Here is a 27022-nt window from a genome sequence, read left to right as displayed (position 1 = left end):
GATTAATGTGGAGAGTAAAATCTGTGAGCAACAAAACTGAAGCAAACTGAATCAGTGGGAGGTGGTTGTACAATCAAAATCAGGATAAAAGAGAAATTACAAACAACCCTGCACTTGTCAAAGTAGTAGTAATGAAATCCTGACTCTGCCAGCAGCGAGAACCTGTGTTAGCACTTTGGGGTAAGGCCGGGAGCCGGGTGCCAGGTAGGAGGGCAGCGCGAGGCTGCTGGGCGGCAGCCATCGCGTGTGGAACAGATGGCGGGGAAAGCTGGCCGGGGAGGGGCTCCTTCGCAGAGCTAATCAGACAGTAACGGATAGGGCAGCTGGGAGGACTGACCACCGAGAGGCAAGCGGCGGGGTAGCTGCAGCCTTCCACGATGTGTGCAGTGGTGTGCCCGTCGGCCGGAGAGAAGACCTTGCAACGTCTTTTCCGTGCGGCAACCGCGCAAAGTTTGGAGGCGCGCGGCGGCCCTCGCCCCGGGTTGGGGGAGAGGGGAGGCGCGGGCCGGCCGCCGGGCCCCCCGTGCGGCCTGCTGGGCTTTCGGCACGTCCCGCCTAGGTGTATCGTGCCCCCTCCCGCCTCAACAAAAAGCTGTCTCTTGCTCTCGGTCCTGTCGCCTAAATAAGGTTACGTGTTTTCGTATTTTACCGTAGCCGCCTATTGAATGCAGAATTTGGCGACTGACAGAGATCTAAAAGCACGTGGGTCCGGGGACTGATCCAGCAAACTGATAAGAAAACTTCGCTCCTGTTGAAAGGGGGGAGAGCTGTAGGTCGGCACCTTCCCACAGGGTTGGGCCCCTCTGATGAATGAAACCAGTTTTCTGATGTTTTATTTTTGCTCGGAGGAGGCACTTCCCTCTTCATAAATGAGAGCTTGTGAGGAATGAATGGAGGTCCGAGCCTTCTGATCTTGAGTCACATGAATAATTTGACTCGCGTAAGAAGTAAAGATCAATAGGATTTCTTGTGCAAGTAAGAGGTAGTCATGTGCGAGAGGATTACGAGGTCATGCCCCGTGTTGATGACTGTCAGCTTGCAAGAGAAATGAAAACAAAATTTTGTCAAGGAAAGGGAGAAATAAAATCCTGAAGCGTAGCAAGGGAGACCTGACCTATTGCTGCCCAGTTTTGTTTCATCGGGATATGTGATACTTTTTTAGACAATTTCAACAAAGCAATCGACCTCTCCTGCATCTGCTTTTTGAACTTGTGTATCTCTCGCCTGCAGAAGGTTTATAGCTTGGCTCAATTATTCATTTTGAGCAGGGAGGGGAGGAAACATTACAGGGATTTGAAATAGGTGGTATAACATAGCCATATGCTATTTATGCAGCAGTTTCTGCAATAAATCTAATTTGGTGCTGTCAAAAAAAATTAGACTTATTTGGTATAGCAGCACATTAGTAAATGATTGTGGTAGCTTTGAAAGTTGTCATTCACTCTGCTTTACTTGCAATAGTATCTTGCAAAGCTTTTTTTTCCCTTCCTTTTCCCCCGAGCAACTCTGTGAAAATGCCTCAGTTCTTTGTCCTGCAGCTGTAGAAACTGTAAATGTTTCCACAACTGAAAAGAAGGTCTTGCTTTAAGGTAATCGAAGAAGGGGATGGAAGAAAGAATAACCTCTATTGTTAGCAATTATACGAACGTATAGGCAGAAAAATCAATAAAATAGGGGGGATAAATTTCTCCCTTGCCTACAGATTTCATAGTGCAGCTGAAATTGTTTATCTGATTATACAGCATGTAGATAAATTAGCTGCTCTGCGTTATTATAGAAGGTAAAATATTTTACCTGCCATGATAAGACCATATGCTGCTTTACAAAGACTGATACTGAATGATTTGAAATAAATCGGCTCTGTCGTCTTCTGGCAGTGCCTTGTAGAAATTTCGAAGCTGATATACTTTGTGTCAAGATAATACACAATTATTTAAATATCTTGCTATTTAATCATTTAAACATATTTAAGATGATTGTACAAACATGTAAAGGCCATTGATGAAGTTTAAAAGGGAAAGAAAGAAAATATAAGTGAAGGAGTAAAGAATAAATCCAAAATGGTGTGTTAATTTTGAATATGAAAGTCTCTATAAATCACCTTTTTTCATTTTTAAAGAGTTTAAACATGGTTGACAATTTAATTTATTGTCCTACAATACAAACTTCTCAAGGAAAAGGCAATAATACATTTTCAGATTTTAGTCTTAGATTCATCTGAGTTTTTCTCCATGGCATTTAAACTGCAACTGGTCACATCAAATTTCTCTAATGATTTCATCTTTTATACATCGCATCAGGTTGTTGAGGCAGCCAAATTGCTACTGCATGTAGAGTGTGGTTCAGGAGCAGTGACAATACTTAAAGCGCTTTGGAGCGAGCAGTGAATTCAGATGAAATACAGAAGAGACTAACTGCTGTAGAAAACAAACATCTTTATAAGGTCTTTGTTTTGAGCAGTTATTATTCAGCACTAACAGTAATAAGTTTATATGTGTGTATCAAATATTTACTTTGATCTCATTCAAATTAGGTTTTCTATTTGTGTGACTAATGACAACAGGATAATGATTTTTCTTTTTTTTTTTTTTTTTTTTGAACCATAAAAATCTTTCAGACACATGTATTCAATGCTGCTGGATTTTTTGCTGAATTTGCTAGTGGAAAAATGTTTCTGATTTTTATCTTTATTTTTTTACTTGTTCTAGGGCTATTCTCTCAAGTACCTCTGAAAGCTTGTTTTTACAATAAGCTAGAATGTACATTTTCTATCAGCACTTGATATTTGTGAACTTAAACAATTTTAAAAGCTGCCTTGTGCTTTCAAAAGTATCATTCAAAGTTGTTTATTTTGTGCAGTCACAGTGATTGTTGGTTTGTTGGTTTGGTTTTGTTTTGTTTTGTTTTTTTTCTCCTGTGCAAGATTCTGCTTCTGAAATTCTTGCCTAGAAAAAAATTCAACACAGAACCCAAAGGGTCCTCAACTGGGGACTTCATCAAACTTGACATTGAAGAGCATCAGCCTGTAGGTTATCATCTCCGTAGAAGGTAGCTGGTGGATGGAGGGAGGAAGAAAAGTTACCTGAGCGTGCCAGCTTTGGCTGCCTGGCTGCTCTCCTCACCCCCTTGCTCAGTGTCCTTGTGCCCATCTTTGGTCAGGGGGAAAGTGTGAGCTGGGAGATGCCTGTCCTAAGGGAGCAGATGAGCGCAGCCTCTGCTGTCGGCTACTTGACAGGGCTGACCTCCTTCCCCTGGCTCCGCTGGCAGCGTGGCAAGCTTAATAGCGTGCCACGCTTGGTTGCCCCTGCGTTCCTGGTGGTTTGAGTATCAAACTACATTTTTGTAGAAATAGGAGCAACTGTTCTTGATTAGCTTCTCCTTGCTCAGTTGCCTTCTACAGGGCTTAAATCAAACTGGGGAATAAAAGTTTCTGTGTAGTTAAGTGGGACACTGCTGCATATTGTTTTTGTTCCAGAGTTCCTCTTCTATTTCCTGTGCTTTGGTTCACCTGCACGTCGTTTCCTATAGAAGAAGATCATAACATCAGAAAACAAATGTAGGGGCTAATCCCCGTATAAGGGATATATCGGTATTAAGTTATTATTCAGCTAAACTTGTGCAGTATTTGTCAATGCAATTTTTATTAGAGTCAAATTCAGACCTAACATAAGTATAACTGCATTTCTGCTAATGAGATTGGATTACCTCCTGGATTTGCTCCCAGAAAGCTTTACTTTAAATTAATTTTTGGTAAAAGGGTAATAAAATGGGTGGTTCATTATAATTGATTACAAAACTTAAAATATGTATTTTATTTTTTGGTAATGTATTTAGTCTCGGTGAAAGATTTTCTTTTTTTTTTTTTTAAAGGATACCCAAGGTATGCAGTGAAATTGAAAGGTATTTCTTATTTTAGAAGACTGAGACTGTTGAGGAGGTTAGTTAATAATTCAGGAGCTTGTGATTATCAGAATGTATTCCTGAAAAGAAATATGGGCACAGGAATTGCTAAAAATAATGTATCCTGTTGACAATATGAATTTAGTCTCAGCCCTGACAAAGAATCTTTACAATTTGTCTCATTGTGGAAGGCAGTATTTTCACAAAGACTTGCATATGTGTGTTTTACAAGGCTTGAAAACAGGAAAAAATATTCAGGATTTTTTTTTTTCCTTTAACAGTGTTGCATTTGAAACATCAGTAGGTAAGTTTAAAAAAAAAAAAAAAGATGCTGCAGATGAAATAATTTACAGTGAATGCTGTTGGCCGCTTTAAGGTTTTACTGTAAACTTACTCATTCAGCTGTTCCCATTTTCTCTTTGCATTTTTAGTCAATATCTTTGTTGCACAGTGCTAAAATGAGAGTCAAAAGCTTTCATTTATTATTTTATTTGTAATATTTTTATTAGCCTTTACCACTTCTTTGCATAGCTCTGCAAGTCTTTCTCAGATTATGCTAGTCTTTGCAAGAAGGTACAGATACACGTATATGAAGAAAAACATATTAGCTGTTGGAGTTAAGAAATGATGATTAAAATCTATTCTTTTGCTTCTGTATTATTTCTCCTATACCCCAAACTGATCTTCACAAATACAGGACTGTAAAGAACTTCATCTTCTGCTGGTTAGCAGAAGTGGATTTAAATCCACACCGACAGTTCATTTGACAATGACCTTGAGGGGCTTTGCTTCTTGAAGAAGAAAGCAGAAGCTTGCGGTAAACAAAGTTCACTTCTGACAGATGGATTGAATGACAGAAAGGTTGCGAGTGCCAGAATAGCCCTGGCAGAGGAGGAAATGTTCAGTGGAATCCAACAGGAGAGGAGGTGTGAACAGGTGCAGGGTTGCTGACGGAAGGGGAACCAGATGGAAGGAGCCAGAGCCAGTTTATTTAAAGGAAAAGGCAGAAAACACTGAAAGGCTGTGCGATCAGTGGCTAAAAGTGTGCATGGAAGAAGGTAAAAATTCACAAAGCAAAACTGCACAGTGGGATATCTAGCACTTAACATAATGGTAGTAATTTGTGAGTTTCGTTTTAAAGTTGCTATTGAAATACGTTTCTCCCTTACTCTTGACAGCATAAGAAGAGAGATTTATAACCTGACCAAAAAAAAAAAAAAAAACACCACCTCACCAAAACCCTCAACTGTTATACTGCCTGTCCATTATTTCTAATACTAATGTGCAGACAGTTACAATCAGGATAATACAAAAATTATGCCACAGTTGACCAAACCAATAAAAGGCATATAAGACTGGATTTTTATTTTTTAACTCACCTGTTCACATCTAGCTCCTGTGACATGTGGGTTGATAAATGTGTCTTTTATTGGGATGTTTCTGTAATATCTAAGCAAATCAACAACTGTCAAGTACAAGGTAGTGTTAGCACAGTATTTCTCATCTTTCCTGCTTTTGGTCACAAGTTTGTCAGTTTGCTGGAATATGTGGTATCTTGCTGTAGGATGGGGGGAAGTCTAGCTTACCCTAGATCAAATTCCCTCAAAATCAAATAATTGTCTTTCAAATTGTCATCCTGAAGAATGCTGTGTTCTGACAAATTGTCCTGCTTCTTCCCAGGCTTGTTCACGTGAGGCTTGGTCCTTTGGAGGCAGGGAGGCAGAGAGTTCCTCCGTTCTTCTCAACTTCAGCAATAGTTGGGGAGAGTTAACAACTTCAAAGTATCAGGCCTATGGTAGCTTAACTGCAGGTTGCATGTCCAAACCTAATGTCTGTGAAAAATGCAGGTGACTGTTCAGCAGTCATTCATAGCGCATCTGTGATCTACTGGATCATTCAGCTGTGCTGATCTGATCCGGATCAGGTGTGAGCACAGTCACTTTCCTTTTGAATTAGCCAGAGCATACAACGCAGTGTTTATGCTGACTTTATGCCAGCTGCAGTAGGACAGATGATACCTGATTCAGCATAAAGCTTGCTGGTACAAAGTTAACGTACCAAAAATACTGGTTTTTTGAACAAATTTAAATTGGCAGCATGAGTTCATAGCAGATCAGGTATCTGCATCATTTAGCTGCATCATTTTTTGATTCAATGGTAGGAGCCTGACGTTTGGATTTACTGTATTAGCAAGCTGAGCCTTGGAGTACAGTTAGAATTGTTTGAAGCTGGTCTAAGTCTATGCTGCTGCTGAAAAGGCAAATCCCTAGAGTGGTAATATGTGGCTACGTCTGACCACGTATTGCCGGGCCCTTGCTTGTGCTGACACTGGAAGACAGGCATCCGTATGATCAGGTGGTTCAGGGAGTTAATCAATTTGAAAAAGAACCATTTGCTCTTGCAGTGTAAGTTGCATGAGTGCTAACTATAAGAGGATGGAAAGAGGGACCACACCTTATGCTGGCAATGTCACCTTAGACTGGCTTAAATCTGTCCTGAAGCTGCATCGTAAGAGGCTGCTGGCACCAAATTTAAGAATCACCATAAGTCAAGAAAATTACGCCTTTATTTCAAATATAGTGAAAATAATTTAAATAACCTTGTGTACGCAGAGTAAATGCCTGTAAAAATCTTCTATGGTAAGGAAGCATTTCAACATTCAGCCATTTGTAAAAGTGGCTTGTGGAACAAAGATAAAATATTCCAGAAAGGGGTGTAGTACTATGAAGTGCTTAGGGCTACATACTAAGACTTCATAAAAAACACTTCTTCTCATATTGCATCTTCCCATGCAACTTCTATTCTATACTTAATTGTCTGTTTCTATAGGGACTTATCAGCCAAATTGTTCACAATCTGATGGTAATAACCACTGCAGGATGGGTGTTTACTTGCAAGGTGCGTATCTTGCTGGCAAGGCTTACAGATGTGCCAGAAAAATAAGATTTTGGTTCTAAGTCAGTATATTTGACCTAATATGAAATGTTAATTACTGTTAGAGATACTTTTTTTTCTTCTCTAACAATGAAATAGAGGGTAGTTGTGACTTCGTATACAGAGAACTATCCAAATTTAAAAGTAGTTGTTGTCTACATTGAGGAACTGATCGTTTTCCGTATATATCTTTTGAAGGCAAAACACCGAAAGAATAAAATTATGTTATAGGCTAGGTGTTTGCAAATTCTTTCTTTTATGCTGGATTTAAAGTGAGTAAGAAATCTAATCCTTTCATATTGTTAATAGATCTAGTAGATAGAAGTAGAGATGGAATATACCACCGGTTATATATATACTCAAGTTAACTATATTCAAGCTTCATGTAAACTTTCATAGGAGTAACAGTCTGTGTCTCTCAGTTCCTATGCCCTTACAACTTTTCATCTTTCTCATGCCCATCAGTATCTCCAGTTAGTGGTAATTTTGAAGCAGTTTTCAAGTACAGCAAGTACTCAAAAATAGAGTGGGAATCTTTTCAAGCACAGACATTAATGTGTAATATCTGCTGATGCCTCAGGTAGGGTATAAAGGGCAAAGTGGAAGTTTTAGACTTAGCATTTTATTGTTGCTGTAGACCTCCTAGGGTTATATAAAGTGCAAATATATGTAAAAGTTATAAGGTGGTTCCAATGGTGTAACTGTGTTCTAAATAGAGGAAAGCTGGAAAAAAATTTCAGTGGGAACAAGGAAGTCATATGCACTAATTTCCGTTTCAGCAAAATTGAAATTTTCAGAAAAAAATAGAATGTAGTATAAAAGTTGATATTATTTGGATTCTGGGAATTGGGATACAGTTGGGTAATTATTTGCATTGTGGGGAAAATAAATAGTTTTAAGCTAATTTGTCAAATAATTGTAGCTAGTCTCTTGACAAAGTTGGAAATGTGGAAAGAGCTTAATCTTTTCTTGTTTTCTTCCTCAAAAGTGTTTCTTGTATTTTGAGGTGTTTTTGTGAAGTAGTAGTAGTCTGGCAGAGCTATCTTTTCCAGTCTTCTATCTCAGGTAGGGTAGTAGCAAGTTTTGGTTGGTTGGTTCACTAGCATACTTTGAAGGTATTTCTACGTTAAAGTTGTTTCTGTAGCATCTTCCAGCCTTCCAGATCCATATTTAAAGAGCTGAATCAATTTGAATGCTTAATTTTTTACCACTTTCAAACCCTTGACCTTTACATAACTTTTCTAATTGCTTGTAGTAGGTTCTGCTTTATGTGGTTATGAGAAGAAAACTCTGACATTTCATTATTTAGGAAACTCTCTGTATCTCGCCACTAATGTAACTAGTCACCTTATACTGTAAAAACAAAACTTAAGATTTAAAAAAAAAAAAATTTTTTTTAAGCCTCAATTCTCATGAATAGGACGACATGCGTTCTTAACAATGACGCAGTCCTCCAATTCTACCAATTAAATTAAGAATTAGGTCTCTGCAAAATTTGACCAGGCAAATGTAGATTGCACTGAAGCTCACCAAACACAGTGTGCTGGCTGGGGCAGTTTCCAGAAACTTGAGCTTTCCACTGAGAAGAACTGGCAGTCGGCTCCAGAATCAGCATCCAGTCGGCTCCCAGAAACAGACATAAAGAGCAACTCAGTGGGTAATTCCCACAATGGGATACAGGAAGGGCAATTTTTCAGCTCCTTGGAGAGGTTTAAAGAAATGACCTGATCATGATGCTTTTGAAAGATATTTCTACATAATTCTTGCACAAGCATGCACGTGTGCATCTTTTTTTATTTATTTTTTGACATAAGAACATTTATTTCATGCCTCTCCTTCTGTCCTGTAGAAGCACCAAGAGCTGTAAAATCCAGCCAGTCCAAACACGCTGTGGCAGATTTACATATGCACTGAAAAGAAACAAAACCTTTATTACAAAAAAATTGGATGGCAAAAAATCTACAGTGTTTTATAAGAGGAAACCAGGAAACACTGTCCACCTATGTCCTCAGTCATAGCAATCCTAGGTATTAACAAGGACCTATTAGACGAAAATACATAGGCCTTACAAAGGAAGATAACCAAAGGAATCAATGCTAAACAAAAGGTTCCTAGAAGCCTGACTTAAGGGAAAGGGAGAAATCTTGTAACCCTGAGTCTTGTCAATGACTTGATCCAAACATATGAGCAAGGTACATGCTCTAGAGCTCTGTTAATTTGGAAGGTGGGGAAATTAATAATTTTGAGTCATAGTTACACTTAAAACCAGCATTTACTTATCTAGCTGAAGAATTTGGGGTCTTACTGTGGTATATTTCCTTACCTAAATGTTTGAAAATACTGAGACTTCAGATAGCATTCTGTAAACACATTCTCCATTAGAAATAGCTGAATAGGATACTGCAGTGCTGTTAAATTGAAAGGCAGGTCTGAAAGCAGTTTCAGGAGTTTTACATTAATAGAGAAAATGATTTAAGACCGTTCCTGGAGAGAATGACTTCTTGGTAATTTTTTTCTTTTTTTTTTTTTTTTTTTTTTTTTTAAATTTGCAGACCAGCCTTTAGGCTTGTCTGCTGACCTGAAAAAAACGAGCCCTTATCCTTCTGTGTATGACATACTTATGAAGATACATATGGAGCTCAGAAGGAAGAAATTTGTGACGTGTTCTGACCCAACATATGATCTTATTCTATATACATTGTTTTATGACCTTTATCATTGCAGTATTTTAATGCTTTCCGATAGTAAAGTAAGACTGCAAACATTTTTTTGGTGTTTCCCCTTACAGAATAGGGTAAGTATTGTGACCTCTTGTTTCAGATTTTATTTATTTTTTTTTACAGTGGATGTTGCTCTGATATACTCTGATTTTCCATTCTTCCCTTGACACTTGTAGCTGAAATAATATGAAATAACCTATGAGAAGATAGTTCAGAAAGCTGCTTGTAATGGACAGTCCGCTAGACCTGTATCGTGGAAGGCTTGCAAAGTAGACTGCATAAAACACTGCTGGACCTTTGTACCCAAAGCTATTGACTAAAATCTGGGGAGTTCCTAATACACATAGGCTTTCAAGTCCTATTTTCAAAAGTGTTCTAATTAATTTGAGTGCCCTCAGGCCAGATTTTGTCAAAGATATTGGGAATTAAGTGTTTGGGTACCTTTTCAAAACTGTTTTCCATTTGTTACATAGAAGCTTGTGCTATACATTTGTTTTCAAAAGTACTCGGAGAGGAAGCCCATTTCCTCTGGAAGAGCTGAGAGAGCCCTCAGCTGAGTGCTTTCCCTCTTTTGATGGGATTTGTTGCACAGAAGCTCACAGTGCTGGCCCACTTGGCTACCTGTTGTCTGGGAAGAGGTCTGTGCTCAGCCACTGGGGCATGTAGGAAAAGCATCGGTGTTAGGCTCAACTGGTCCTCTTGCTGCCCGAGTATGATGCTGCGTTCCAGGACTGGTCATTATTTAGGCCAACAGTCTTGTTAGTTCACATACCTCAAACGTTTGGAACACTAAATGCCTTATTATTTCTGAAGTCCAGTTTAAAGTAAGTATCTATGAAAGCCTGAAATATTTTATAATTATATTTTTAACTATAATTAATAAGAAATGAAGATGTCAAAAATGAGGTTATGATAAACTCTTGTGTGCCACTGAACTGAGATAATTGCTAGAGCATTTTAATTTGTCCAATTAAGGTCATAGTCCTTACTAATGGAACCGTTAGCTGTTTACAAAATGCCACATGTTGATCTCATGGAAAAATCAGATAGTCAATATAGGCAGCATGGTTGCTTCACATCATAGTTGCTTTGTCAGAAGACTTACTGGCAACCTCCAGTCAGAGGCCTAATTCTACATTGAGACTCATCCTGTATTTTTTCATTTTGTATTTTTACTGTTACCAAAGCAAAAAGGCTCTTGCAGAAATACCTAGTATTGAACTGCATTGTGAAATTCAAAGTTTGATCCATCTAGGTTCTGTTCTTTTTACAGTCAAAAATCAATGAGCTATTATTTATGTCAAATATGACTTTCACGTGACTAGTCTTTACATCCTTTCTTTTTCTTTACTGTGAAGCCATTCGGCAGAGAGCAGTCTTCTATTGAAAATGGATCTGTGATCCAGTTTTTATTTGTTAGTAGTGGGAAAGGGGTTTTTTAAATCAAATTTGATGGCTCAAATTCAGCCAGCTTACTTTTATGTTAGCTTTGAGGTCAAAGTGAATTTTCACTTCATTTTCAGTAAGGATTTTCTTAGGGTTTGCAAATGATGGTAATCTCGTTCTTTTTCCTGTGCTATGAGCTACAGTTTACTGTGTCCTTCGTTTTGTCAAGAATATTTAGAAAGCATAGCTTTCAGTCACTGCAAGCCAATATCCAGTTCATTGAAATATGTGAACAAGCTAACTAAGTAGGCTGCTCATGACAGCCGTAACTCAGGCTCAAAACAATCAATGTTTAGAACTAAAATCACTGTGGAAAACTTGCACTTCAGAACAGGGCTGAAGGAAAGCTTGAACTTGCCTCTGTGTGAATGAGTCTTTGGTTGCTTCTGACTTCATGGCACAAAAATGAAAGTCACAGTGAGTTCAATGCTTCTGCTTTCATAAAACTGATCAATGTTATGGCCAAAACCAGAATTATTATCAGAGAGGCATTTATTTAGTGTTTTATGATGGATACTATGTGACATAACTTTAATTTTTGCTACTGTCTCCAATTTTGATTCAGTGTGTGCATTCTAGTAGAGAACAGGCTGCTGCAGTTTAACCACTCTGTCCCCTTTTTTTGATACCTATAGATGATGCTTTAAGAAGTTCTGATACAATTAATCTTTGGCTCTCATTTCTGATTCAGATCTTACCTGTCATCAAAATTAGGCTGTTGTTGCTTTGCTTTACATTATCTCAGTGCTTTCCTTTAGTCAATATGAGAAATTCTGAAGTTTTTGTAGGAGGAAACTCCTGGTCTCTTAACACTAATGCTGGAGGGGTACAACTGTTTCCTTCTGTCTACAGTCCACAGCTATTCTTTTTCTTAAATCAAGCTCCCCTTCTTTCACAGTTCAGAGTAATTGCAAATAAGAAGCTCGTGTCAAACCTTCTAAAACTCCTGCAGTATTTGCTGGTTGTAGCAGGAATGTTACCAGCAGTTCCTGAAATCTCTTGGACCGCCTTCTGCATGTTTTATCCATGGTGGAGTTTTTTGTTTTGTGTTTTTGGTTTTTTTTCCCTCTGTATATGTAAAATGTGTTGGGGAAATTTTCTGTAGGAGGGCAGAGAGATTGAACTTAGAGAGCAGGGAAGGTGTCAGCTCAAGGTGTGGGTGAAAGACTTGCCACTCAGTTTAGACAGCTTTGGCTCCAGGAAATTTTTGCGTTCCTGAGCAGCTCTAGGCACCTCAGATATTGCTCTTTATGTGGCACCGGATGTGTCTCAATCCTAAAATTTTCTAGGTGCTAAGACTGACACTAGTCAGCTCCCCTTCTGCATAAGACTTACCTGTGTTTTCCTCATCTTAGAGTTGAGCTTTTGCCCACTGTATAAACTCATCTATTTTCCCCCACCCCATATACACTTCATCCATAGGGAACTCACCATGCATCCATGGTTTCTGAGCTCCTGCTGGTTTGCTCTATACAGTAAGTAGCACAGGCGAGTGGCTTTTTTGGATGGGTCCCCTTAGCAAGAGAGTGTTTCTGGTGGCAGCAGGTTCTCCATAACTTGCCTGTTAGCATGTGTTCGACAGGAGGGACCCTCGCAATGAGGAACGGACCCTTACAGGCTTGCCTTGGTAGCTTGAGCTGTGCAGCTTGATACATGCTGAAGGCTACCCCCAGCAGAACGCTAGCCAGCCAGCTGTGTGCCAGATGACAGCACAGCACCCAACTGCACACAGCCATCTCACATGAGAAACTATTCAATAAAATACTGTGCTACTGCCACTTCCTTTAGCTGAAAGTGTCTGGGGGATGTGTTAGGTGCTGGTGCGTTTTTTTGAGTAGTCTGGGGCTTATGACAACTGTCTGAAGGTAAAAGATGTTTGGAAGGGGTTTAAATAGACCAGTTCCCAGCAAATACGGAAAGATTTTTCATAGTAATGCGTTCCATATTTGGAGCCTACACTTAGGAAATGACGCAAGATGACTGCTTAGGATAGCCCCAGTATGGTTACGAAGTAATTCTGAGAATGATGTGATAAAGTGCAGCCCAATGTATGAAATTTCCTTGAAAAATGTGCTTTGTTTCCTTAACACTGTAATATTCTTGCTATCTAAATGTATTCTCTGTGGCAAATCATTCTCAGTCTTACCTCAGAAAAAACTGCCTGTGATTTCAAAGGGAGTTTTGCCTAAGGTAGGGCTTGCAACATCAGGACCAGGAATTAGTGTAATGTGACTCACCATTTGTATTGCTTTGGGGTAAGTTTAAGAGACAAGATTTAACATTGTGTGTGTCATGCTGAGATATTGCAATATCTCGGATGGGTTATTAGGCACCAATCCAAAGGTTAAGTGCAGCAACCACATGAGATGTGGCTTTATCCTTACGTGATCTATACCCATGTTCTGTTTTGTAGTCCCCTGAAATAGCTATTATCCCTAGAATAAACCAACACTTTTATAAGACTTTATTGAAACCTACCCTGAGCTATTAAATGTAGTTTCAGTAGAAAAGTGTGTGCATCTGTGTCATTTGAAATCTAGAAATCAATCCTTGTGATGTGTGAACTCACTGAAAATTTGAATCTGGATCCTAGTGTGCACCAGATAAATATTCACGACCTTTGGGAAAGTCTAGATATGAATTTGCAGTTTAGGACCTTTTCTAATTTATATGCATATATCTTTTTGGGGTTTTATTTTCCATGCTGTTTTTGCTTGGCTTGCGTTAAATAAAATGCTTCATTGGAGTGTGGTAGTCTAGCATTTGTTTTGCCTGAGGAGTAGATTGCCCCATCTTGCATATCTGGTCAAGTAAATTGCTCTCTTGCTTGTGTACTTCGATAATAGTACTGGGCTTTAGACCTTCCTGTACAACCCCCCAGTGAGCAGAACCACAAGAGGCTGGGCCTGTGTGGTGCTAACAGTCTTCTCCATTGTAATGGATGCATTCATCTCCTATTTGCATAAATTAATAGCTAAAACTTGTTTGGTTGCTTAAAAAAAAACTCATTAAGCTTTCAGAGTAGCTGTATTATGAGCACTGTGGCAATCACTCCCATTGACTTATCTCCTGCTGGTTCACTGGGAACCAGTCCATCTCAGGGTCAGGTCCCCAAGCTTCATTGCAGAATTAAATAAATAGCATTTAAAAGAAAATGCAAATAATCTGTTCAGTGCAAAGTGGATGTTGGGGAACTTCCTTATGAAAAAGAAGTTGTGTTTAAAAATTTTTAACAATAAAATCATATTTTTTTCTGAAAGGCTAATTTTCACTCAGGAAATAGATCATATTTTTTATCTGTTTTCTACTAGTCACTGGAGAATGTTTGACATTGTAAGAGAAAAAGGTCAGTTTGTATAACCTGAAGTGGGAGGGGAATGTTCAATGTGAAAAGCTTGGCCAGATTTTTTTTTTAGTTATTATTAATTGAATGTTCTGCTTTGCCTTTTTAATTTATCATCTTCAGTATATGAGTTTTATTTTTCTCTATTTCCTATTTGGTTTTTTTTATAGATTGGAGAAAGAGAGCATTCAGCAAAGCATTAGCAATGAAGCAAAGGCCCGAGCCCTTCAGGCCCAGCAAAGAGAGCAGGAGCTGACACAGAAGATGCAGCAAATGGAGGCCCAGCATGAGAAAACTGGTAGGTGGTAGGGAAAGATTAGAGCCTGGGCACTCACTCACAAGCCAGGCCCACGCCTTACTGTGAAATGACATCAGGAACACCTGTAACCTTTGGCTGGCCGAAGGGAGCAGATGCTAACTACACCGGAGATTCCGAATTACATATTAGTTAGCGTTTAAAAGAGAAAATGGAAAGTATTGCCCACTGTCTGTTGATTTCAGAGTGCTGCTCTCACATCTGTTGCACCATCTGGATTATGAGTTTATTTACCTGTGTTCAAGAAACGTAAAGCTGAGAGAGACCACAACAAAGTAGAAAAACAAAGGGCTTGTTTTTGGCTGGATTTTCAGGCACACATGTTATATAAAGAAAATAGCATCAGAAGCTCTGCGGGAAATGCTCTGAGCTTACAGTTAAAGTCTCCTGAATAGCATTGAACAGTTCCCACAGTACACACATTATAGCTACTCTAAAAGCTTAATGAGTTTGCTTCGGCATCCAAACTGGAGAAAAGCTTTAGCCATTAATCGGTTCTTAATTCACTGTCGCAGCTGGATGTAATTCACTGGCTCCAAATTGATATGTTCCTTTATTTAATCTTTGCAGCCTCAAACATTTTTAGCATTACCATGTGCCCCCCCCCCCCAACACCCTCAATCTAGAAGAAGGATGTTTAATCCCTTGCATACTTCAGGTTCTCGTAATAGGAGACTTCATTGCATTGACTTAGCTGATCAATAACTTCTAACCTTTAATCTGGAAGTAAAATGGGTCTTCCAAGCAAACAAAAAAAGGCTTTTGTTATTATGAAGTACTGTGCCAACAACATTAATAAAGGTGCATATTATAAACAAAAAAAGACATTTTTAGAGAGGAAATCTCTAACCCCTGAGCATGGAAAGGAGGAGAAGCTTCAGCTCTTATGGAACATGGTATATTCATATGTTTAATAAAATACCATTTTTACCAATCAGTCCTTCAATACCTTTAGAAAACTGATGTAGCCTGTATTAATCCAAAGCAGTGCCAGATAATACTTGGGGTAGCAGGCACATTTACATCTGCCATCTGATTTTCTGCCTTTTTTTCAGCATTATCATGGTACTAGAGGACCTTTCTGTGTGTTCAGGGAATGCAAACAGCTACATTACGGCTGCTGTCTACACAGTAGGAAAAGAAAAGAAGTTCTCGGAATCATTCTTCCCAGCTGTAGCCAGCACATCTGCATATGACCAAGTGTAATTTTGCACAAGAGATGTGTAATTTACCCTCCTAGTGCATAAATTGTCCCAGTATACAAAAAAGAAACAACGTTCAGGCTGAGTTTCTTTTTATATATCTCTAGTAGAATTAGAAGCAGTTGAAAATGATAGTCATTTATTATGTACATGAAGAAACCCTTGTGTATTATGACCCTACACACATACAAGGAATTTGGGTAACAATGGTCTCTCTTTCTGTGAATAATTTTAAAAGTAGAAACCAAGAAACATCATTTTGCAGTGTCTTCCTTTTGAAAGAATAAATATGCTTGATTTCTAGGTCACAAGTTTTGGTGCAACCCAAAATGATAGTAACTGAAAATTAATTTATAAAGTGGTTTCACTGCAACTGTCAGTGGACAATAAGTCTATATCTTATCATTAAAGAGGAAAAAAATACATTAATAATAGTAAGCACAGGACACAGTAAATAAAATAACTGCTTTTTTAAGGAGAGAATGAAATGAGTCTACAGTCTGAGTGTTTGGGTTGCCAGTGTATCCTCTGCACCAGTTGAGCAAGCAAAAGACTGCTGAGGCATAGCTTGCCAATTTTATTCCTTCCAGAAATGTCAATGAACTTCCAGCTAAAAAGCAAAACTACCAGATTAGATACGTAGTCTTTATGGTGATTCTTGTCATACAAGACCTGATTCAGTGGCAACATCGCTTTAACACTTTAGGTTAGCTTATTCTGACAGATAGCCTTTATTTGATGAATGATAATGTTATAATGCCATGTCCAAGTAGCTGAAGTTTAAAAAGCATACCAAAACCAGAAGGATCTAGAGGAGAGAAATTAAGAATATATAAAATTGTTTCTAAATTATCTATAAATTTATATAATTGTAAAATAATTTTCTAGTTTTACAATTTTATAATTTCTAGTAAATGAACTGGATTCATTGCTGACCTCCCAGAATACATTCATAGCAAAATTAAAGGAAGAATGTTGTATGTTGGCAAGGAAGTTGGAACAAATGTCAGAAAAATACAGGTTAGTATATTTTTCTTATCCTATCCCTTTTAGTATTAGGACATGCTTCTTTTGGGGGGGGGGGGCATTTTAATATTTATTATTATTCATCTTGTCCCAGGTATTACACATTATCTCAATATAATATATGCCACTTAAAAAACATGGATGGATTTTTATCCAGGGTGATTCTAATTTTCCGCTTTTCAGATTATGTTTCTGGCTATTACTTCAAATTTCTTATACAATTCCAATGTAAAAATTGCATACTATTTTCTTCCTGATCTTCATACTCTTAATATGAAAAGTGGAAAATTGTTAACAGAGCTACAATTCGAGTTTATCTGAAATTAAATATTTAATATTTTTCATATAAAGTTCTCAAAACTGTAGTCTGTTGGTTTAATTATTTACTTAAAGCTCCATTCACAATACTACACACTGAATAATTTTCTCTGAAATAATTGTCATCAAAATTGCTTGTCATTGAAGCTCTGATTCTGCCCCCACTTGTTATATGGTGCTCTTATTAAAATCAATAGCAGGTCTAAATACAAAGCCATTAGAAATTCAGGAATAAAACAAAACCTGGAAGCTATTTAAAAGTTCTATAGGACCGGACTAGCTTTTAAAAAAAAAAAAAAATTACTAATTTTGTCGTTCTGTGCTAGTAAATAATTTGATTTTACCTGCGTAAGTGTGAAAATAGTCTCTGTTGAAACTTTCTGCAGGGTTCAATTTTAGAGTAGTGAACAGGATTTAAGTCATTCTGCAACTTTCATTAACTTAAATCATTCTGGCATTCTGCAACTTCTGTAAATTTCATGCAAAGTGAATTTGGTAGTTAAGGGTAGGATTCATCTCGCATGGCTTATGTGAAGTAAGGAAAACACTCAGCAAAGATAAAATTGGTTTTCAATATAGGATTCTTCTTCTGCTGGGCGGATTTAATCATCCTGTTGAGGTATCATAACAGGGGCAACACTCATTCAGGGAGAGAGCTTATTTATCCAGTATCCTGTTTTCAGGAATGGTCAAAGGGGAATGATATAAGTAGATGACTATATATAAAAAATATATGATGCTTCCCACAGGTACTGCCTCCACTGCCCATCCTACTTTCCACTGAATATAAAGTGTTGACTAGCTGTTAAGTGGCTGAAGTTGGGAGATGAATCCCATCCAGAGTGTTTGGGGGAGAAATGAGAAACTTGAGGAAATGTAAGCGATCTTCCCTTGCAAATGTTGTGATGGGTACTTGAGAGAGAAACAAACAGAATTTTTCTTCTGAAAAAGCAGAGCTCCTCTGCTAAAGTAATACAAAATCTAAATAGATTCAAATCATATTATTATTCCAGCAATAAAAATGCACACAGACTTTGTTGCTAGAGCTCACAGTCACAGACTAGTAACTGTAAAAGGATGAAGGAAAGACAGAAAACATACTGTGAAAACACATTATTCTCTGAAAATAAATACCAGAGATTGCCAAGTGTTTCTCCACCTAGCAACATTAGCTGACTATGTCAAGAACCTGAAAAAGGGAAAAGGAGCCCTCTTGGATCTCCAGAAAGTGGTATATTTTGCTCAAGAAAGAGTATGGAAGAATGTATGAAAGCAGTTCTGAGAAGTGGCCCTAAAATAGCTTGAGCTTGCCTTCAGTGGAGTGGGAGCTGCCGCAGTCAGTAACAAGAATGGAGAAATAGGTAGGGACCAAAAAAGCGTATGAAAATGAGAACAGAAAGGTAGAACTGGAGACAGTGGAAAATGAAAAACTAATAGATGGCTTCAGAAAGTGATGTGATCAGGAGATCAGATGCAGAAATTACTTCGGCAAAGTTTTAAATGCAGGATCAGTCTATATATGTTTCAGTAGCATCTCTCCGAAAGGCAATCTTCGTGCTCATTGTCACTGGTTATAGTGTAAAACCACAATTCTGGGACAGAATGCTGTAGCTTTGTCTTCTGAAAAAAAGTAATCATTTTTGGGAGATTTTATAACTTAGTTCTCATGTACATTAATAATAGCAGATGATGAAGCAGTAGCACGCCCTATTTGCATGGAAAAGATTCTTTTCCATGTTTTTGACGTAGTGACCTTATCATAAACTGAATTTTGGACCTGGATGTGTATTTGCTTGCTACTTCTAGAGTCTTTGTGCCTTAGTTTCCATGGGGTTAAAAAATAATGGTATACTAGCAGTACCATTATTTAATTGGTAAAACACTCAAGCTTTTTTAATAACAGATGCCAGAGTAAGTTTATGTAAAATTTTGGGGGTTTTGTAGAAAGTAAAGGGCCCATTTGTAATAAGAGGCATTTCAAATTTATCTGCAAGAAATACATCTTTGCACAATTTAAGTGGGACGCCTCTGAATTGCAGATACACTTTTATGTTTAATACAGGTTTTCTGAGAAATCTAAACTGAAGTTTTCTGGTTCATACGTAAGCTGGAATCATTTTTGTGAGCTAGCCCCGACACAGGATTAGAAGAGCTTCAGAAAGACAATGTCAGACAAATTATAAACCCTCAAGCTGTGCAGAAAGAAGATAGTGTCTGTGAAGGTTTTTGTATGCATAGGCATGTTTAAAAATATAGTCCTTTGTCGATTTCTTCTTTGTTATTTTGTTCTTTTTTTTTTTCTCTGATTGTCACTGTCTGAGTTTCTAGGTTGTAGATTAATGCCTAACACTACCCACTGTGTATTTGTGATTTGCGTTTTGTAATTAAGGGGAACAATGGGAGTCCATTGGGTCTCGTTATATATAATGGTTGGTTTAATTTGTTTCACTTCTATCTTGTTAATTGTAAATTGATCATTAAGATTTGAATTCTAATCTGTCACCAGGGTTGTGAGTATTGAAGCTAGAGCAATGATCCTGGTTTTAATCACTGATGATGAGAAACAAATTTTATAATTTTGGTACATATTGCAGTTCATATATTTTAACACTGTATTTTATGGTGTTATAAATATTGTTAAATGACTTTTAGTGTAGTTTTACTGTTTGGACTATAATGTATAAATTATATTACTGGTTTGGCAACAGTAGGCATCCAACTGTGTGAGTTTAATTGAAGTAAAGAACACACACCCGGCTGAACTATTTTTCTGCATGTTTGGTTGACTGCAGTCATTGCGCTCAATACTAGGAGTGAAATGTTTGTTGGAGGTAGCCATACAAAGATGTGAAACAGTCTGTCTGAAGGATCAGTCATTAAAATTACATGCAACAATACTGTGTCAGCAGAAAATATTTTAGAGCATATATTTAATTGCTGTACAAGTAAACAATTGGTTTTAAGAATATGAAAAGGCAGTGCTTAAAAAGCACTGCAATGCAAAAGGTAGTTCAGAGGAGTAAAGGCAGCATTGCCACCTTAGTGTTCAAAAATCAGCTCATCCTAAAAATATCCTAAGACTGACTTTGAATTGTGACTATTTAACATTTGCTGGTTCTTTGCCTCCAGTATTTGAATGTTTTGGAGGAACCTGTTCCGGTTTTTTGTTTTGTTTTGGGTTTGGGGTTTTTTTTTTTCCAAGACTCTTCCAGTAAGGATGGTAGATAAAAACTTAAATTTGTTTTCAAATAGAAGTTGAGGCTTTCTTGGTAGTTGAATGGATCTGGAAGTACAGAGGGGTTTTTTGTTGTTGTCCCTGTCCTCCCCCCAGTCATCATCCATTATTTTTAATATAGTGACAAGTAACGGAGATTTGGCAAAATCTATTACCCATCTACTTACAAGCATGCATTTTACATTTTCATTTTCATGTGATGTTGTAGCTTTGCTCCGTGCAGTTTTGAAATAATACTGATTTCATACAGGTCTTTTGAGCCTGTTAGATCTCGGAAGCACACACAGATACATTAACATGACTGTATGACTTGTGGGGCCAGCCTCAGTCTGCAGAAGTGCAACTCCATGCAGAGTTCAACTCAGATGGTGGCATTCCACATATCTGCATGCTTTAGTTTCTTCGTAGTCCACCACAGCTTACTAGTCGGACTGTTGGACTCAGAGTAGCTCTTGTGGAGCAACATCAGCATGCCCGTTCTGTGTCCTTTAGTTGTTCGGGATCCATCAGACATAGTGCTTAGTGCATAGATTTTTCTAATTTACCTCTGTCCCTGGCATTACGTTTGGGCTATCTCTGAAGTTCAGGGCTGTGTACTTCAGCACCTGCCCCACTCTCTCTCCTGTTCCTGCTCCGACAGCTTGGGAGCAGAGTGATTCAGAAGCATTTACGCAGACCCCGTCCTGCCCTGGCTGGGTGGAATTGTTACTCTTAGTATAAATGTGCTATCACGTTCAGTACCGTTGTTCAGGCTCATTACAGTTATGGTTGGGTTGGGTTTGTTTTTTTTTTTAACCCAACAGTTTTGAAGTTATTTAAATACCACATAGAATTAACTGTACTATCTTAATCTTTGGAAACTGAGGTGGACGAGTGGTGTATAATTAAAGATGCAGAGAGAATCTTTGTTTCAGTGTAATGAAATACTTGAATTTAGGTGGTCAGACTCTTAGATATTTACTTGGAAGGGACACTGTGTAAATAATATTTTAGCTGGAATGATTTTTTTTTTTTTGCTGAGTTCAACTAATTACAAAAGAGATGTTTTAGGAGAAGAGAATGCAAGTAACATGGTTCAAACATCAGGCATTTAGAGCTGTGTTTTAGAGATCAGAGATCATGCTACTCATGCTTTCAGTTAATTCAGTACTTTCTTTAGTTTCATTAATTGTAATTTTCAGAAGCATTTTGGTTGATTTGAATCCCTTGATCTTTCCAGAAAGACTTCAGGCACCTTCAAATGTGCTGGAGATAAATAAGTCCCTTTAAAACTTTGAGATTTTTGCCACCTTTAACGTTGCTTCTGCTGTTTCCGTGTATGAGGCAGCCACATACAAATACAGAAAAAGAACCAGGATCCCCCAGTTGGGAAACCCTACAAACATGATAATTTACAGTATTCCCACATGGCAAATGCTGTTGTTGCATTTTGCTGGCAAAAAAAGGAACACAATCTTGAGTTTAGTCCCTGTTACCGCTTGGTTGGGCTTTGTTACATCAGGTCTCTGTTGAGCTACTCTGCTTTTATGCACTTCTATCCACTTTGCTTTTATCCACTGATTGCCTTTCTTACAGTGTCAGTATTGGGTACAGCCTGCATTCATACTGCGTGATAACAATTGGTCCAACTGACAATACTTTGTAATGCTGACACTTAAGTTACCAATATTTCGGTTAAATGATCAGTGTAAAAATTTGACTTCGGTTACCTTTCTACAACATGCTGCCCACTGTTACGTTCCTGTCCAGGAAACTCTTGTGCATTTAAGTTTGATGTACAGATACATCAGCGTAATTTTGATGTGTTTGTCAGTGATGTTCCTTAATAGAGCTGTAACTCCCTATCTAAATTAAATTACATACAGTCTTCTTCCAAAGTTTCCCTTGCTAAGTTCTTTTAGATTCACAGATGATATCGTGTATTGTTCTCTATTTAAACATGAAAAGATTATGTTGTCATTTCCAGATTTGACTTGTCAGTGTAACAACATGTTTTTGAGGGAGGAGTATTCCTTCCCCCCTGCACTTTGTTGTATTTTTCCGAATGTCAGTTGTTCTTGCATTCTGCAACAGCCAGGAAGGTAAAGTATCTTTCTGCTGTAACTGCAGCATATTTAAGTTTATGATTTAAAGATATCTCTGAAGCTTTTTAACCTCAAGATCTGGAGTGGCAGATGCCATAAAACAAATTTGCTTGCTTTTGATTCTTACTTTCTGATGGTATAGCAGATTCTGACATGTTCTCATTAACCTTTTCCAAAGAGTTAAACTGTACAAGTGCATAATGTATATTTTATCACAATTTAATCTGAGATCTTTTCCTGATATTAAGAAACAGCTCATGCCTGTTTCTCCATGGGCTGATGGTTAGAGATGTAGCAAGTAGCAGTCCCAGGTCATTCATGGATCTGGTGTCTCTGCTCACTCGTGAAAAATAAGAATTGCTAGAAGTGACTAATTTTCTTAAAGGCTGTGCCGAGTTTTATGTAGATTAGGGTGTGCCTGTATGATTTGTCCCCTCTTTCTTAAGGTTTTATTCATTTTCCTCTTAATGTGTTGGTTTTTTTTTTTTTTAATCTGTGTAGTGGTATTTGGGGCATATTAGGTTAATAATGTTTCTAAAACAGACCACTATTGAGAGTTCAACCTGTACAGTGCAGTAAAGGTTGAACAAGTTTTTAGTAGCCATTTTTTAAATTAGATGTTAGCTTTTACTAATAAAGAACTTGAAATGTGTTTTCAAAATGCTGGCCAAATTCTTGCTTAACAAGTATGAATTTACATTTATTGATCTTATTTAACATCAACGCGTAATGCCAAATGACATGCCTGTTTAAATTAGGCTGAAATTAGCATAGTCAACCTATGACTGAGTGATTGCCATTGGCATATTTACCAGATACCCTTCGGCATCATGTTCTTTTGTCTTAAGATTATTTGAAACAGCGTTTTGTTTCTGTAAGTTCTAGTAATAGCCTGTTTATGCATTACATATACATGTATGAAATTTTATAAATGCTGAAGCCACATATTGATGGCACGCTGCAGGATGAAATCTGACAACATCCATCATCACTGTGTTTTACTTCTGTAGATCTGAAGTCAACCAGCTTAGTCAGGAAAAAGAGTATCTTCATGGCAGATTGGAGAAGATGCAGAAACGGAATGATGAATTGGACCAACAATGTATCCAGCATGGGAGAATGCATGAGAGGATGAAGTCAAGGTAGGAGGTCCTGTTAATCTGTCAGTATGTGGTATGCTCTACTGTACCTGTTGTGTAAACATAAAAATGACACTAGGTTGTTTGAAAAGTAATATTCTTCCCTTATGAAAATGACCACCCCTTCCCCCTCCCCAAGCATTCTGTCAAGTTTTTTTATAACATCTTTTGCTTGTGCCATTTTGGATAAATAAAAGGAAAGCTTGAACAACATAGTCTTCCAAAGAATTTAAGCCTAGTACATATGTGTGTGGGCTGCTTTGGCTGTTATCTGCTCTAACTTGGATGAATTGTCTTACCATATTAAAAAAAAAAGGGGGGGGGGGGGGGAGGGAGGAAGGAGAGAGGAGGTTATTCAGTAATATGAATGTAGAGTACAGATGTGGATTCCGTAATGCCATGTAATAGGTGTATTTTTTGGTTTTACCACCTTACCTTTCTCAGTAATATTTAACTTGTATAAACTTGTATAAACAGACAAATCATACTGAAGATCTTAGTAACCAGAGAACTATGAACAGCTTCCAGGCACCACTAAGCCTTTTCAGAGAAGCAACGACTTCCTCAGGAAGAGCTGGGGAGCAGCTACAGCAAGACTAGTATGGAATATTTCCACCCATACCAATTCACTGTTCTGGCCAGAGTGTCCAGACTGATAATGCCTTGTGCTGTGATTTGGATTAGATGTCCTTAAAGATCACTGTGGAGACTTTAATTTTTTGTATCAGAAAGTTTATCTATGCTCTCTTGTTCTGTTTTCCACTCCACATTCAGTGTAACAGGCACTGCAAAGAGCATAGGCATGGTTGGGGAGGTAGAGGATAAAATAGGGAGATGACTGAGAGGCAACTCTGCAAACCCAATCAGCCAGGCTGCCTCTTGTCAGTAATGAAAGGCAAAATGTGGTTTAACTTCATTTGGACTAGATACTCCTGGCTGGGCAAAATTCTGTTTCCTTTTTTTGACCGCTCACCACCTGATAGGAACAGAGTTGCGTGTATTGAAGCAGCCAGTCTTGTATGCTCTTTTTTTTTTTTCCCAACTATCAATTTTTAAACTTTTTTTGCTGCCATCTCTTCATTCTCTCTCTGTCCATATCAGCTTGTTTCTTGCAAGCTCTCCATACATTCTTTTCAGTCGTCCAGACCCCCTTCTATCCTCTTCTTTTTCAGATTTCTGTCTGTACCTCATCCTGTTCTTCTGTAACCCAGAATTGTCATCATCTTTTCTAGCTCAGAGAACAAAGAAATTCAACATGCTACGACTGTGTCCCTAATCTATGTGACCACATGATCTTTCAATTCATCTCACCTCCCTTTCGGTTTCTTTACTTGTGGTGGATTCTTAGCATATGTGGGACATTCACTGAGGACTCAGGGTTACTTTCAGGGAAAAAAAATTAAATCTCTCTTCTCCCTCCCCGCCTCCCCCCCCACCAGCTGTTCTTCTGTAGAATTATTAGTATCTAGTTGAATTTAAGACTGCTTTGTAAGTTTTTAGGACAACCTTTCCTCTGTCAGAACCAAACAGATCTAGTGGAAAATGTTGCTCATTCTCTGCTGCAGCAGCAATGATTATACACCAGAAAAGATTGAAAGCATTAATCCAGAACAGAAAAGTGGTTTGACAGCAGAGTGGTCATGCTGCAGGCAGTGCCTTACCTGCTACTGCTGTTTTGCTGAGAACAAGGGGAGAAAACAGGACAGTGATAGTATTTGTCTTATTTAATATTTTAGAATATGTAAATATGGCAGAGATTATCAGGTATTTGAATCATGAACAGTATACTTCACCAGCATTTTAAGAGGAGACTCTTTTAACATATTTTTAATGATGATCTTGCACTATATTCATTTAAAATCCAGTAATAAGTGACAAGGCTGAAATAATAAACTGCTTTTAAAATTCAGTGTAATCTAATTTTAGTTTCCATGTGAAAACTGTAATGGATTTTCAGTATCAGTTCCCAAATGCTATAAATTGGCTATGAAGTATTCAGATTTAGGTGAAGAAAAGCAAAAAGTATAACTAGTACGACAAATAAATTTCCCAGTTCCTTATATTTATGTTGAAGGACTTCCACCAAATAAAAATAGTGATTTTTCTCGTCTGATTTTGAAAATAGAGATCTGACTATGCTATTTAGTAAAGGCAGAAGAACAAATAAATAATGTGTTTTGCCTCAGATTTTCATCCATCACTCAGATACTAATAATCACAGCAAAATAATGTTAAGGATGATTACTTTTTAACACAATAAGTTTCCCCCTTTGTATGCAGCTACAAATAGCACTGGTCTTTTTGCAACACAATCCTGCAAAGTGGGTTCCTACGTAATTTTCTATCTGTTGTTATTCTGGCTCTCCTTAGAAAGTTTCTTGTATCAAAATGATTTTGACTTAACTTGGGACCTAACATTTGCATTTGAATAATAAGGAATTGTGACACTTGTTTAAGAAGAAATCTCTGTCACTACTTGTGTTCTTTTAGGAGAATATGACAGGCCCTGATATAACTATTTTGTGGAAGGAGCAAGATCTAATGGATCAGTTGGAGTTTCTTTTAGAGCAACGATATTTTGGTGATTGTGATAGTTGCATTCCTGAAAGTAAATGAGAACTCTTTCTTTGCCATTCCTGCCTTTCTGTCTGAATATGAATATAATCTGAAATAACATAAAGCAGGTTTAAAAAAAATACTTTAAACTGCTATCATTAAAGATTATTTTAAATCAGTCTTTTCAATGCAATGAAAATATCCATCCCTTTCAGTGTGTTTTTGCTCAGTGAAATGCAGCATTAAAAGAAGTAGATGTCCATCTAAATTATATAGTTGATGTATGCTGTTGGGGCAGACTTGGGTTGAAAGATGCATGGTTTGCAGGACTAGGGTGACATGTTAAGACAGCAGTAGAGCTTATGAAGAGATGTTCGTTTAATGTTGTTAATCTAGCAACCCTGTGGATCTTTGCTTTAGATACAGGTATGATTTTTTTTACATTAGTTTGTGCTTGTTTTGATGGTTTTTGCAGTTATGGACTTTTTATTTTCGACAGTGATTTGTTTAGCGAAGTAGATTATCTCAAAAGTATTAATTAACTTGACAGGGTCACTGTTGTGCCACTGGAAGTGAACTGGTCAGCATGTGTGACTTTATGGATCTGAATCTTGGAGAAATAAATTCTTGTCTGTTATGTGGAAAAGAGCATGTTGGTATAAATTTTCAACCTGAAAGCAAATTTTATTAGTAAATTCTTCACATTCCTATTCTGTAGATCTATGTTCATAGTAGAAATTAGCAGGTAGCAGAAAGTACAGAATTTCTTATAAGGCAGCTATAAAGATAGAAAGCTAGACAGA

The 27022-nt window shown here is 37.7% G+C and overlaps 1 protein-coding gene across 2 annotated transcripts in view; it reads left to right on the top strand.

The window, feature by feature from the left end:
• Window positions 1-24967, top strand: part of SDCCAG8 (SHH signaling and ciliogenesis regulator SDCCAG8) — a 75719-nt gene extending 50752 nt beyond the window's left edge. For both annotated transcript variants that reach the window (XM_082306332.1, XM_082306331.1), the window contains 4 exons: window positions 14514-14641; window positions 16773-16881; window positions 23535-23666; window positions 24896-24967. In XM_082306332.1, coding sequence (XP_082162458.1) covers window positions 14514-14641; window positions 16773-16881; window positions 23535-23666; window positions 24896-24956 — 430 coding nt within the window. In that variant the 3' untranslated portion in view covers window positions 24957-24967. The remainder of the gene's footprint in view (window positions 1-14513; window positions 14642-16772; window positions 16882-23534; window positions 23667-24895) is intronic.
• Window positions 24968-27022: the final 2055 nt, after the last annotated feature.

Source organism: Platalea leucorodia (assembly GCF_965183815.1).
Source record: "Platalea leucorodia genome assembly, chromosome: 3".
In the NCBI taxonomy this organism is placed as follows: Eukaryota; Metazoa; Chordata; class Aves; order Pelecaniformes; family Threskiornithidae; genus Platalea; species Platalea leucorodia.
The sequence above is the reverse complement of the archived record's forward strand: the minus strand, read 5'-3'. Positions and strand labels throughout refer to the sequence as shown.